Below are 15,059 nucleotides of genomic sequence, written 5' to 3'. Positions count from 1 at the left end.
TTTGCAACCATACGATCGTTCTGTGACCTCCTAAGTCCCATTTGCGAGGATGGAATCTATTTTGCTCCGAACAACCTCCTTCGAGTAGTCTGCATCTGTAGATGCAAACGCTTCTGAAATATTCTTGAGAGTGTCATCCACAAGGTACATAGTGAAATCATCACCAAAAGACTTTGCAGTCCTTTGTCTCTTACTCCTCCTAGGAGCATCACTGACATCCTCCTCGGGATTTTGCTCATGTGTTTGTTCAATAAACTCAAGATGTGGAGTAGTGTCGGAGGATTAACTCCTGTCGCAGGGATTCCGAGAGACCCCCTTTTTGGAGATTCGGCCGAGGGATGATCCTGAATAAGTTCGTCGGAGAAATGAATGAAAGTAAATGCAACGGCCGGTGGTGGGGGTGATGACCTAGTGCTGAAAGAAGTAAATGCACCGGAAGATTTAGACAGGTTCGGGCCGCACGGGGGGCGTAATACCCTACTCCTGTGTGGATGTAATAACTGTCCTGAGGAAGTCCCTCAAGGATGTTGTTGGTTACAAGAATATTGTGTCTAACTAAGAGCTTGAGGCTCTCTGTTCTTGGGCAGGGACTACGGTTTGATTCTTGGTGCTTCTGTGCTCGATGCTTGCGGTCTCTTGGACATCTCGGATATATCTTTGGTCGGATTCTCTTTCGGTCTATTCTTGGTTGATCGCGGGCCTCTCTTCCTTCTTGGGTGTGTCGACTCTTTTATCCACTCGCCGGCTGCGACATGCCCCGAACGGGAAGGAGGGGGCGCAAGTTCCAAGACACTATGACTGGGAAAGGCGTCATCATTTCCTCTGGGCGAAGTGACCGGGGAGGTGGAAAACGCGGCGCACGTCCGGTCACTTGTCACCATAAACGCCCTGGCAACGGGCGCCGTAGAGAGGGCCCACCGGGCAGCCACGGAGCAACCCGGCGTGCCCGTCCTGTCTTGTTCCTCTGCCACGGCAGGGCGGCAGGCGGAATGTCTTGATCCTAGCGATGTTATCCCGAAACACACCGGATGATACGGGACGGGACCCGTGCAATTAATAGCCCCACGCCTCTCTGCCACAACGTGGCAGGAACTGACACTGCGGCGGGAGCAGTTGGGAATGTCAGGTCGCGCACGCTCATTAAATACGGCCTCAGGCCTCTGACTGATTGACACCTCATCAGCGGGCCCCTCGGGGGCCTTCCTAGGTCGTCGGGGCACCGAGCGCTCGGGGGTACTGTTCACCTCCCGAGCACTCTCTCCCGAGAATGCTTATCCTTGTCCTCGGGGCACCGGGTGCTCGGGGGTACTGTTTACCTCCCCGAGCGCTCTCTCCCGAGCACTCTTGCACAGATCTTTCGGGGAACCGAGGGCCCGGGAGCCACCACGTGCAGCCCCGAGCACTCTCTCCCGAGCACTCTCACACTGGCCCTCAGGGAACCGTGCGCTCGGAGACTGCTGCGCGCAGTCCCCGAGCACTCTCTCCCGGAACTTAGCTCTCCTGATCGTCAGGGGCTAGGGTGCTCGGGGGTGACCGGGCACCTCCCTGAGCACTTTCTTCCCGGTACTTAGACTCTGCGGGTCATCGGGGAACTGGAGTGCTCGGGGACCAGGGACTGTGGCCCCGAGCACCTTCTCCCGGAACTTAGACTTTGCGGGTCATCGGGGAACTGGGGTGCTCGGGGACCAGGGACTGTGGCCCCGAACACCTTCTCCCGGAACTTAGACTTTCCTCACTTCGCAGGAGGAACCTCACGGGATGGTGACACGTGGCGGACGGCTGGCCTGGCCTCGGGACTCAGGGACCTCCGGTTCCAGATACACCGACAAATAGGTTTAGAAATTATCTCAGAAGATAGTCTAGACATGTTATGTAAATATTTCATAAGAAATACATGCTCAAAAAATGTTGCATCATGAAAACTCCATCATTATATCGACATGCACGTCAGGTACTTCAGGTTTAACTACTAAAAACATATAAGCAATGCTCCGATGAGCATATCCTAGAAATACACAATCCACTATTTTAGGTTCGAGCTTGCGCTTTTTAGTTATTGGTACATTGACTTTCGCCAAGCATCCCCAAGTGCGCAAATAAGAAAGTGATGGCTTTCTCCCTTCCCATTCTTTAAATAGGGTTTTCTACTTATTCTTGAGAGGAACTCTATTCAGGACATGACATGAAGTCAACAGGGCTTCTTCCAACCATGTCTTAAATAATCCCGCAGTGTCTAACATGATATTAATCAAGTCAGTCAATGTGCGGTTCTTCCTTTCGGCAACCCCGTTTGATTGAGGTGAATAGGGAGATGTCCTCTCATGAATAATACCATGTTTATCACAGAATAAGTCGAAATCACTAGAGAAATACCCTCCACCATGATCTGACATAATTCTTTTTATCTTTCTCTCTAGTTGATTCTCAACTTCTGCTTTATAGATTTTAAAGTAATTTAAAGCCTCATCTTTCGTTTTCAACAAATAAACATAGCAATACCTAGTCGCATCATCAATCAAAGTCATGAAATATGTTTTTCCACCATTCATCAACACACCATTCATTTCACACAGATCTGAATGTATGAGTTCTATAGGTGCCAAATTTCTCGGCTGTCTTGTGGGGCTTACGAGGTTGTTTTGATTGCACACAACAATGTCACTTAGAACCTTTGACCATAGAAAAATTTGAAATTAAACTCATGCTGGAAAGTCGAGTCATAGAACCAAAATTCAAATGACATAACCGCGAATGCTAAATACTAGCATCATCATTAACATTGTCATAAATATGATTCACAGACTTATTGCTGAAATCAAAAAGGAAAAACGGAACATACCTCCGCACTCATAGCCTTTACCAATAAATTATCTATGCTTTGACACTACTACTTTATTAGACTTTAACACTACCTTAAACCCATCTCTAAAAAGAAGAGAGCCGCTAACTATATTCTTATCATTGTAGGGATGTGTTGTATGTTCCTCAGTTGCACAATCTTTTCCGAAGTAAACTTCAGATCTATCGTGCCAACACCACGAACAGAAACATGTGACCCATTCTCTATTAGGATATAAGAATCATAGACGACCTGATAAGAAGAGAACATTGAGATATCAGCACACACATGAACATTGGCCCCTATATCAATCCACTAATTACTAGACTAGAATACTGAAAACACTGAAGATAAATTTTCATACCCTGTAGCTCCATTTCCAGCTTCACCAATGGTCACCACATTAGCACTCTTTGAGTTCTGCTTTTGTGGAGCCTTTCTTCCCTTGCGATCTGGATAATTCTTGGCAAAATGACCAATCTCACCGCACACGAAACAAGACAGTTTTGCTATGTTTATTTTCTTCTTCTTGAAGATGGTAGTTTTGTTTTGCTTATTATCTTTCCCTTTGTTCTTGTTGTGGAAGGAGTTTTGTACCATATTGGTGCTAGTCTGTCCCTCGTCTCCTTTTAGACTCAAATCCTTAGCCCGAGCTTTCTCCACAACATCAAGATACGTGATCAAACTCTCAACAGTAATCTCTTGTCTCTTGTGCTTTAGAACAGTGGCGAAGTTTCTTCACGTAGGAGGTAACTTGGCAACGATGCCTTCAGCCACAAACTTATCGGGTACATTGATCTTGAGTAGTTCGAGTTCCTTCACGATGTATTGAACTTCATGAGCCTGCTCGACTACAGAGTAATTTTCAACCATCTTGTAGTCATGATACTGCTCCACGATATACAATCACTTCCTGCATCTTGTAGTCATGATACTCAAAATTAGGAATCATAGGAAATAAAGTATGAGTAACATGGCTTTTACGTACTGGCCCTACGTTGTGGAGGTTGCTGAAGATGCTGGTTACACTGTGTTAACGGCACGATTGATCCTGCTGATGACGCACCGAATTTGTTGACGATGATAGCAAGTAGCGCCAAAGCGACTAGGAAGACGAGCCGTTGTGAAAAACTTGAGCAGTTGCATGGAGCGCTTCCCAAAAACATTATTCGTCCTCTCCCGGTGCAAGATCTCAAGAGCGAGAGTTTCGGAGACCTACTCTCCTGTTTGCCGGTGCACGCCGATGCCATGGAATATACTACAGCGGCAGCACAACCGAAAGAGAAAGAGGCAAAACCCTAACTCTTATATAGACTCACGTAAGGAGAGCGTTCTCAATTTTATAGCTACTCTCAATTAGCATTTTATGTTGTATGTGTACCCAATGAGGTAGAGATCCTTGCATATATAGGAAGAAACCCACTGCCTCTACCTCTATTAGCAATATAATATTAATAGAGGGTGGGACTCAACATAAATCACATCTCCATAATATGAGCATTTAAGATTTATTAGGAATTATTACATGAGCCAACCCCACTAATTTTAACATGCCTCACCGCATCCACTCCTCATGCCCCATCCAAAAAAAAACCTTGAGTTTGGTAGCTTCAAAATAAAAATTCATGACTCCTGGAGTCGAATTTGGTAGTTTCTGAATAAACTTCCGCAACTTTTGAATCAACGTATCTAACTTTCAAAATCAAATTCGTGAACTCTTAGAATTGGACTTGTTTGAATATAGATTTTTTTGAATCAACTCATTAAAGTTTCAAAATAAAATTCGTGAACTCCTAGAATCGAAATTATTTGAACAAACTTCTAGAACTTTTGAATCAAACTTATTAGATTGACAAAACCATTGAACTTTGGAATTCGACTTTTATACCTTGAAGATGGACTAGAATGTCTCTTTGATCTTGCTTACCGCCGCATATTCAAGATTGTATAGTAGAACAAATTCAAGATCGAGCTTTCCTAGCATGTTTAGTTGTGAGGCTTTTGTTTTTGGCCCAATCACAGCAACGGGCAGCTTAGATATCCTTTGCAACAAGCATGTGCAGCCTGGCAAATTCACTGTTCACGAGGTACTGCTGTGCACGGGAATACTTTGCCGATATTTACTGTTTATGAGGTATTGTAGCACTTAGCCTTGTTGTTTAAACTTGCACGACTCGTGGGGAGTGAAGCCACTGTGACTTTGTGAAATCCTAATTCGATTCTCCGTTGTGTAAATCTATCTTAGTTTTGATCTGAAATGAAGTCACGGTAACTTCAAAATAGTTAGAGCTCTTCATCTGAAATAGATGGATAAAATTTGATATATGGTCCTGTGTGCAATAAAAGTGATACAATAGTATTAACATAAATAGTGTCGCATCTATTGTGTTCGCCTATAAATCAATATGGCGCTCCTCACAAAATACTGCATGCTAGATCCGGATTCAACCAAATCAAATGGCGAGATCGAATTCGAAGTTTGGAACCCAAACATCACCAAATTAAGGGCCCCTTTGTTTCGGATTGTGGATTATGGATTTTGCTTCACAATCTGATTGTGCAAACAAACGGGCTGATTCGAAAATGGATTGTCACAATCCAATCCCCGGATTGTGGCCGAATCCACAATCCAGCTTGATGGAGCTTCTATGGATTGTGTGGAGAGAGGAAACGAGACTAGTCCTCAAGTTGCCCAGTATTTACCCGCCTGTGCCATCGGGAAGTGATCCGATAGAATTGTTTTTCTCCATCTTCTAGCTCGCTCGGTCTCTCTCCCCGACTCCTCTGGCTCTCTCTCTCCCGACTCACTCTCTTTCGTGAAACCCTAGCGCCGCCACCCCGAGATGGAGGGCCTCCCCGGTGCGAGCGAATGGGATCTTGTGGAGGAGGTCGACACTATGGCGCATAGCCCGGCTCCTGGCACTCATCAACTCTCCCCTACCTTGACTCGTGGTGCGAGCTCGTCCTACCCGAGCGCGACCGCCCTCACCTTCAGGGACGCCATCGCTGGCGAGGCATCCCGGTCTGGCGCACCTCCTGTTGCGTCTCCGGGTGTGGTGGCCTGGCCTCGCACACCTCCAGCCGTAGCGGCCCGCCCCATCGCCCCTCCAGGAGCCACGACCTACCCTGTTGGCTCCCGCAGTTGTGGCAAAGGTGCAAATGCAGCTCGTGCTTCATCTGAGGTAAACAGACCAAAGGCAATTTTGTGCATGGTTGTGATCTATGTCTAATGTGTGATTTGTAGCTACAAGTGTGTATAGATGTACTATGATTTGTAGGTACAAGTTTAATTGATTGGTTGACTGATGTGGGATTGTAGGTAATTGAATCGTTTGACTGATGTTTAGTCGTTGCGTGAACTGATATGTGCCTGATGCTAGAATTGATGAAATGTTTGTAACATTCATATCAGTAGATGATCTATTCTAGCCGAACACACATTTTGAACTTGAGAACTGATTTGTTGCCTGGTGCTAGAACTGATGCTAGAACTAATTGAATTGGTTGCTGTCGGTGACATGGGAACCAGAGGTCCCCGAGTCCCGAGGCCAGGACAACAGAGTGTCACGTGGCACCCTCCCTCAGGGATTATCTCCCCGAATGTCCGAGAAGACCAAGTTCCGAGAGAGAGTTCTCGGGGCCATGAACAGTGATCCCCGAGCACCCGAGTTCCTCTATGACCCGAGAAGACTCGGTTCCGGGAGAGGGTGCTCGGGGCCATGAACAGTGGTCCCCGAGCACCCGAGTTCCCCGATGACAAGAGAAGCCACAGTTCCAGGAGAGGGTGCTCGGGGCCATGAACAGTGATCCCCGAGCACCCGAGTTCTCCGAGGACCTAAGAAGTCAAGTTCTGGGAGAGGGTACTCGGGGCCATAAATACTGGTCCCCGAGCACCTGAGTTCCCTGAGGACCAAGAAAAGGCATATCCGGGAGAGAGTGCTCGGGGCCATAAATACTGGTCCCCGAGCACCTGAGTTCCCTGAGGACCAAGAAAAGGCATATCCGGGAGAGAGTGCTCGGGGGTATGAACAGTAGTCCCCGAGTACTCACAGTTCCCCGAGGGCCCGAGGAGCCCCTTGCCGGTGGACCCCACGGGGGCTCAGCGGTGAGGTATCATTTGGTGAGAGGCCCGATGCTGCATTTAAGAGGGCGCGTGGTCTGTCACTTCTAACCACTCCCCCACGCCTGCTGTCAGTCCCTACCACTGCCTGGTAGGGAGGCATGGGGACATTTAATGCGCAGGTCCCGTCGCGCGTCATCCGGCGCGCCTTGGGATAACGTCGCAGGGCTCAAGGCATATCGCCTGCCGCCCTGCTGTGTCAGGCTTGCTCTGACCGGGCGGGCACGTTGGGCTGCTCGGTGGCTGTCCGATGGGCCCTCCCTGCAGCACCCGCCGAAAAGCAGGATGATGGTGACAGGATCGGACGGGGGCGTGTTTTCAACCCTCCCCGTCACCTCAAGCTGCAGCCTATGATGGTTGCTTTTCATTTATGGCGCCTTGGAACTTGCGCCATCCTTTCTGGGCACGCTACTCGCCCCGACGGGTATAAAAGAGAGGCGGGCTCCTCGGAGAAGAAAATGAAGGCTAGAGGATCGAACAACTCTGGAACCCGGAGAAGATCAAGACACACCGAAAACAAGCCGACGAAGAACAAGGAGCACGAAGCTCTAGACTAGACAAAATCCCTTGTCCACAGCAGATCCTCAGAGAGACATACCCTGAGCATTTATAGCATACACACAGGAGTAGGGTATTACGCTCCGCGCGGCCCGAACCTGTCTAAAATCCCCTGAGCATTTATTCCCCCTGCATCCGATCATCCATCCCACCTATATCTCATTTACTCCCATTTATTTCACATACGAGGTAGACTCAGAATCATCCCCCGGTCGAATCTCAAAGGGGGTCCCTCCGGATCCCCGCTTGTGGAGTTCATCCTCCGATAGTTGCTTGCTGCAATTTTTTTACCGATAGAAGGATGAGTTTGTTCCAGACAAAGCCGATTGGAGAACCGTAAACAATATGGCATTTTGTGAAATATGTGTGGAGAAAATAAGAGCTGGGAATAGGCCTCTTGTGTTATGACAACTAGAGGCTATAAGAACATAGTTGGGAAGTACTTATTAAGGACAAGGTTACGTTACACTAAAATGCAACTTAAGAACCGATGGGATGCGTTTAAGGGTCTGTATAGCTTCTGGATAAGCATTAATAAACGGACAGGCCTAGGATAGGATAGTGCTAAAGGAACAATGACGGCAAGCCCCACGTGGTGGATAAAGAACACAAAGGTACTAAATTTGTAGTGCTATCCATTTTGTACATTCTACTGTATTGCAGCCATAGTAATCCTAATATTATATATGTTTTTCAGGGACACGGAGAATGGAAAAAACTTAAGGATGGTCCACCAGAGTGTCTAGATGAACTTGAGATCATGTTTCGACATATAGTAGTAGATGGTTCTTCTTCTGGTGTTCCTGGTGAAGGAGTTGGTGAAGGTTTTGGAGGACATGGTGAAGAAGTTGGTGAAGGAGCTGGAGGAGAAGATGAAGACGTTGCTGAAGGTTCCAATCCATTGAAAAGAGGGAGTAGTAGCAATACTGCTACTAGCCAAAGAAGAGAGTAAAGAACCCCATGGTAAAGATAATGAAGGGAATATTAGATACTATGCAGGCTAATAGTGTTGTAGCTAGGAAGGTGATGCAAGGTGAATTGAGGTCTGAATCCATTAAGGAAGCGATGATCTTGGTTGTGGAGTGTGGTGCAGGTGAAGAAACTATGGAGCATTTCATGGCTAGCCAACTTTTTGTAAAGTTGAACGTCGTGATGTGTTCCGCACCATAACAACTAAAGAAGGAAGGCTCAATTGGTTGAAGATGTGGTGTCAAAAGGAAGGCTATTAGTAGTCCTCAAATATTTTAATGAACTTATGTTAATTTGTTGTTCAATGGACCTATCTACTGCTATACAATATTTGCTTGAACTTATGTTAATTTGTTGTTCAATGGACCTATCTACTGCTATGTAATATTTTCTCGAAGTTATGTTAATTTGTTGTTGCTCATGTGGGACAATATGGATATTTCACTCAAAATGTGCTGGTTGTATGTGATTTCGATATGAGGTTCACTTTCATTATTGCCGGATGGCCCGGATCGGTACATGATATGAGGTTGTGATGCTTTGTGCAAGTATGCGGATAAGTTTCCACATCCTCCACATGGCATAGTCACATATTGTTTTATTGTCATCTCGCTCGCTTCAATATCAATATTATTTCTCATGTTGAACTTTGTTTTTCAGAAAAAAAATTATCTTGTTGACTCGAGCTATCCTAATCAAGCCGGTTTTCTAGCTCCATACAAAAGGACAAAGTACCATTTACCAGAGTTTTAACAAGGCCCATGTCTTAATGACAAAAAGGAGGTATACAATCACTTGCATTCATCTCTTCGTAATGTGATCAAACGATCGTTTGGTGTTTTGAAAATAAAGTGGAGAATATTATTGGACTTGCCGAGTTACCCTATACTTAAGCAAACAAAAATAATACTTGCATGCATGACTCTTCATAACTTCATTTGAGATAGTGCTTTGAGGGATGAAGAATTTGATATGTGTGATCAAGATAAAAACTATATGCCAGTACCCTAAGCATCTTCACCTCAAGAGAGCGGTGGCAATGCATTAGGAGATGAAGGAGATATGAATGACTTTCGTGATAATCTTGCTAATGCTTTGTTTGCTATGAGAGAGTAGATTATTTTCAACGGGTTATTTTTTGGACAAAATTTCAAATTTGTATGGATGATGTACCTTTTGTTATTTTATTTATGCATAATCATATTTCGAAGGTAAACGCCATTCCAATTTGATATCCATTTGCTTGTTTGCCAGTCAGGAGCTATTGTAGGATATATAAGATTGGTTAAACTTTACTTGTTTGCTGATCAAAAACTGTTGTAGGATAAATATGAAACGTAGCAACAACAACACATAAATGTCACCTAAATATCCAGAGGTATTACCGACTTTTGATATCCAAATACAACAAACCAACAATTTCAAAATCTCACTTATTAAATAATATTAATTTTTACAATTCAACTTTTACATCTAACAATCTACCATCAAGGTTCCTACCAACCGAAAGGAATCAAGCAGAGCCTAACCAAAGCCACCCAAGTACCCAACCCGGCCCCACATCGATCTCGCTTGCCATTGCCACTACTACTACTTGCCTGCTTCCTCCTCGACGCACGCCACCGCCACACCCCTGCCTCTGCCTCTGCTCCAGGAAGGGAAGCCACCATGTCTGACGCGCCGCCGCCGCAGTGGGTCATCCTGGCCGCCGTCCCGCGCGTGGCCCCGACCGAGGACTTCCCTTCGGGCGAGCACGTCTCAGGCCCCGCCTCCTTCGTCGCACCCCCGTCCCTCTCCTACGTCACCATGTCGCGCTGGGTCTGCCGCGACGACGCCACCGTCGACAACTACCCCTGCGTAGTCGCCGTAGACCCCTCCGGCGTCTTCCTCCTCTTCGCCAGCCAGGGCCGCGCCGAGGGCCCCCTCATCGTCGACCGCCCCGACCTCTACCTCTCCATGCAGCGCGACTTCCACCAGTCCTACTTCCTCTGCAACCCCTACATCGGCCTCGCCGGCATTCTCCCCGACCCCGACCGCCCCATCCTCCACCTTGGCAACCTCGGCCTCATGGCCGACCCACGCCGCGCGGGCCACTACGCCATCGCCGAGCTCCAGCCCATCGGCGGCAGCGACCACGCCACGCTCATCCGCTACTCCACGGCCAAGGGCAGGTGGGCCGAGAAGGAGCTCGCCTACTCCACGCGTTACCCGGAGTACTGGGGCAGCAACGGCGTCGCCTCCCACGACGGCTGCCTCTGGTGGGTCGATCTCTCCTTCGGCCTCCTCGCCTGCGATCCCTGCGCTCGCAGCCCGGAGCTGCGCTGCGTCCCTCTCCCCGACGGCTGCGCTCTGCCACCCGCCGCCACTGAGGCACGTCTCGACCTTGAGAAGCTCCGCTGCGTGAAGCCCAGCGCCGGCAAGCTTCGCTACGTGCAGATCGACCGCGACGCGCCGTCCACCGTCGTCAGCATGTGGACGCTCGTCGACAACGCGGTGTGGGAGCTCGACCACCGGGTGCCATTCGCCGAGATCTGGGACGACCACAGCTACAAGGACACCGGACTGGAGGAGGCCACGCCCGTGCTAGCGCTCCTCCATCCCCGTAACCCCGACGTCGTCTACTTCTGGCTCACCTCGCGGATCTTCGCCGTCGATCTGCGCGCCAGGAAGGTCCTGGAGTGCGAGCCGTTCCATATGGACTTCCCGCTGATGCCGGTGTTCCACTCCTCCCGGTTCGTCCACGCCTGGGAGCTGCCAGCCACGCCCACGCTTCCACGCCGCCATTCTTCGTCCAGCTCTACAATTCGTTCGGCTTCTGCAACTTCAACTGGTAGGTTGCTCTCTTCGATCTCGCCATCTATCCTGCACTGCATGCATGCTCATCGGTTCTGTTTCCAGCTGCGGACGTTCTCGATCGATTGCATAACTGATCGATATACTATGTTGACCAGTGCACCGTACGCTGTTCTAGCATCGATCATAGCTAGCATTGCCATTGATAGGGGGTACTAATTAAGCAGTGTGCATGCATGCTAACGTTTAATGATCGAACTTCTACCTAATTGGTCTGGTTGCCCGAGATCAAACTGTTTCCTGCTGCTGAGCGCACTTTAAACTGGCGGATCGATTACCACCTGTGGCAGTGTGCAGCATCTCAGTATGCGCTGCATTTTACGCAATCGATCGAGCCTAGTAGTAGTATACTTGCGCGGTCGTTAATGCTAGCTACTCTCTGCTGAGTGCTGACTGCTGACTGCAGGAATTAAACTTCATGTCCGAGATCAGTTAGCTTCTCTTAATTTGATCATGCGCGCATCTGTCACTACACATTACGTTTGCTATTGATGCATGTTTGATTATATTATGCATCTCCTTAGATAAGGATAACAGAATTTGTCTTCGTTGATAGCTACTTTGCTACTTTCAGTGTGTGCATTTTTTTATGGAAATAGGAGCCCCTTCTGTGAATTTAGTGAGAACCGACGTCGAATAGGCTCGAATGCGGGTGACACGGCCCCAACAACACGCACTGACCAGCTGACATTGCCGGCCGGTTCCTTGCGCGACGGAGTTCTTTCATGATGCTTAATATAGATTATGTGTAATCTGTATGAGAACAATATGGCAGTCACACTAAGAATGCTAGCTTATATATGCATTCCTGGTCATCGGTAATTTGCTCTGTCTGGCCAATTCACGTTTGTTACACTGCTATAGATTTATCTGCACTCGTTTCTCAATTGTTACACGACGGCAGAGGTGATCAGTTTCTACTTTAAGGTCTTCTGTATTATTCTTTTCGATGTAACATTTCAGCATCTACTAATTGTTAAGTTGATCAAGTAGTGTTCATTGCTTGTCTTTGAAGGGTCTGAGCATGAGCCTGCGCCCGATCCTGGCGAGGACAACGACCACTGCTGTCTACCGTTTCTGGCGAGGATTGGAAACTTGTGTCAACCAGCCAAGAATAACCGAGCTGGTTCCTGAGGAGGGGCACCAGAGCAACACTTCCAACAAGAAGAGAGGAAATGCTTGAGCGAGTCGATCTCACAGCTTCTTTCTGTTGATTGATTCAGGTCGATCTATCGTAGTAGCTGCTAACAAGTATTCAGTAGCTGGCTTAATTGGTGCGATAATGAATACTACTGGCTTTTGTTGAAACTTTAGTTACTTTTACTTCTCCTTTGTCTGAAACATTTGGTGTTTCGACCAGAAGTCACTTCTCCTTTTGTTGAAACTTTAACCACTTTTACTTCTCCTTTTGTCTGAAGCATTCTGCTGCTGTTGCAGTTTTCAGACTTGCACTGATTATTGACATTGTCCCGAAGCTAATTGGCTTCTTCACGCCCTGATGATTAATGCTCGCTATAGTTAACATTCAGTATGTATCGATGATTCCATTCCATGGAGGTACTTATGATTCTCCCGTTGGTTTCTTGATTTCATCCAAGCTGAAGCCGCCAGTCATACAAAATCCGGAAGATGTCGTGCTTGATCCAGTCCGTCTGCTTCACGTTAGTAAATCAACCACGCCATTATCGATCAGAAGATCCAACGGCGCGTATGAAAACTTGCCCTGCAAGCCAACCCTTTTTGGCATGTCCGTCCTATATAACTGCTGCGAAAAGCCTCAAGCCACGTCCGCTGGTATGCAATGGCCCACGAGATGCAGACAGGACAGGACAGGACTGTCAGGAGCACCGGCACGCTCGCGCGGACGGACAGGACCAGTGGCCCCATCAGATCAGATGGACAGGCGACCGGAAGGTATAATTTGTCATCTATAAGCGTCTAGTATATCTCAAGCTATCCCTATCTAACTTGTTGAGTAAGTTATTTAAATTTTTTACTTTTCGTATTAAATATGTCTAAATGTCCGTGTAATATGGGTAAGTCCTAAGCACGATACTGTTGATATGACCCAAACATGGCACGGCAAGATGATTTGGACCGTGTCTGGGTTGGAGCCGCGGTATGACGGGCGGGCACGGCACGACCCGTTTAGCTGTTCATATTTTTATATAATTTGTTTAGATCTAATACCATATAGGATATGTTATGCAATAGTAATGTGTTTGATTCACAAGTAGAAGGTCGGGTGTCTAATTCCGAGTAAAAACAAGTTTTTGTGATTTTTTCTAATTTTCCGTGAGCTGACAAACTGACGGAAAAAAAAAGTCAGTAGACCTACCGTGCCGTGAGCTGGCAGGGCACAACCCGATCTTAAATGGGATGTGCCTGGGCTAGAGTCGCAGCACGTGAACCAGCACGGCACGGCCCATTTAGCTAATGGGCCTAAACGGGCTATGCCTCAAATGGGCCCAGACCGTGCCGGGCCGTGCAGCCTATTTGACCATCTTTGTTTCATATATTGTAAGTAACACCACTTTTTTTAAAAAAGATATGAGCTACATTTTGTCCCCGGCCTCCTGCTCTTGGGAAAAAGTAAGCAAATTTGCTTTTTTTATGAGCTCATGGATCTTTTTAAAAAAGGGAAATAAATAAATCTCTACCATAAGCCCCATGGTAATATTTGGAGATTTTAAGTCAAGTTTGGCCTTTTTGTATAATGTGAACATCCGTCATTATTCATATCTTGCCTGTCTTCGAATCTAGCTGAACCATCAACAAAATCATATAGAAGCATTGCATTTTATACGAGCCCCTGCTTTCACAAATTCGGGTAGTAAATATGGTTTGTTCTTTTTATTTGCTGGATGATGGCTAGCTAGATCAAACAATGTAAATTCAACTGATTTAATCGAAAATTAGTTGGATGTTGTGCAGACAACTTCTATTTCCAGCTCTCGTCTATGTTCTTCTGCAATTGCTATTGCTATCTAATGTAAAAAATAATAAAAATAACTTTGACTTTTGTGTCCATCATGGTGCCAACAAAAAAATCAATCGCACGACCTTCGAACATTTAGGGATTAAAGAATACTAAGGCAAATTGACAAATTAGATGAAATATTTTTTTTTTGCATATTTTATATGCTATAGTATAAATATGATATGAACAGAGACAAAAACGCAGTTGCTTGAACAATCGTGCAACCTCACCGCCACGGCCAATTGGGTGCTAAGGTAGGTTTGTCGATTTCCTATTCTCTTTATGGGGCAATTTTAGTCTTCGATATATAGACCAAGACTTTCATGTTTCGCTGATTTGCTCAACAACAAAAGCTTTTGCACAATTTCTGACACTGCAACAGAAGGAGTCAAACTTATTTGAGAGATTTTCTGGTTGGATAACCTTGTTCACTAAATTATCTTGGTTTTACTTCATCAAATTACAAATAGGTGCTACTATAATCCGCCGCGAATAACGTTTTCTTCTGTCAGGCGGACCAAAACAATCAAGCATTACTGGCAACATATCAATTCAGAGCAACCACTGCCATGTTTACGTAGATTCAGATCAATTCCGCATTAAAATCCAACATATATCAAAACATTGATGCCTCACTTATTCAACTAGGAAACATTAGCAGAGCATATGGGGTCACGATCATATGCAACAAGTAGTAATGGGCGTCACGAAAGTGATTAGAAGAGGTGGACGTGCTACGT

At 46.6% G+C, this 15,059-nt stretch overlaps 1 protein-coding gene across 1 annotated transcript; it reads left to right on the top strand.

The window, feature by feature from the left end:
* Positions 1-10,123: 10,123 nt before the first annotated feature.
* LOC133900298 (uncharacterized) lies at positions 10,124-12,522 on the top strand. Its single transcript, XM_062341393.1, has 3 exons — positions 10,124-11,316; positions 11,746-11,819; positions 12,355-12,522. Exons 1-3 carry the CDS (start codon positions 10,155-10,157, stop codon positions 12,520-12,522), a joined length of 1,404 nt encoding a protein of 467 aa, XP_062197377.1. The 5' UTR covers positions 10,124-10,154.
* The last annotated feature ends 2,537 nt before the right edge of the window (positions 12,523-15,059 follow it).

The sequence above is a fragment of the Phragmites australis genome, chromosome 19 (assembly GCF_958298935.1).
Source record: "Phragmites australis chromosome 19, lpPhrAust1.1, whole genome shotgun sequence".
In the NCBI taxonomy this organism is placed as follows: Eukaryota; Viridiplantae; Streptophyta; class Magnoliopsida; order Poales; family Poaceae; genus Phragmites; species Phragmites australis.
Note: the sequence above shows the minus strand (reverse complement) of the source record. Positions and strands in the feature narration are given on the sequence as shown.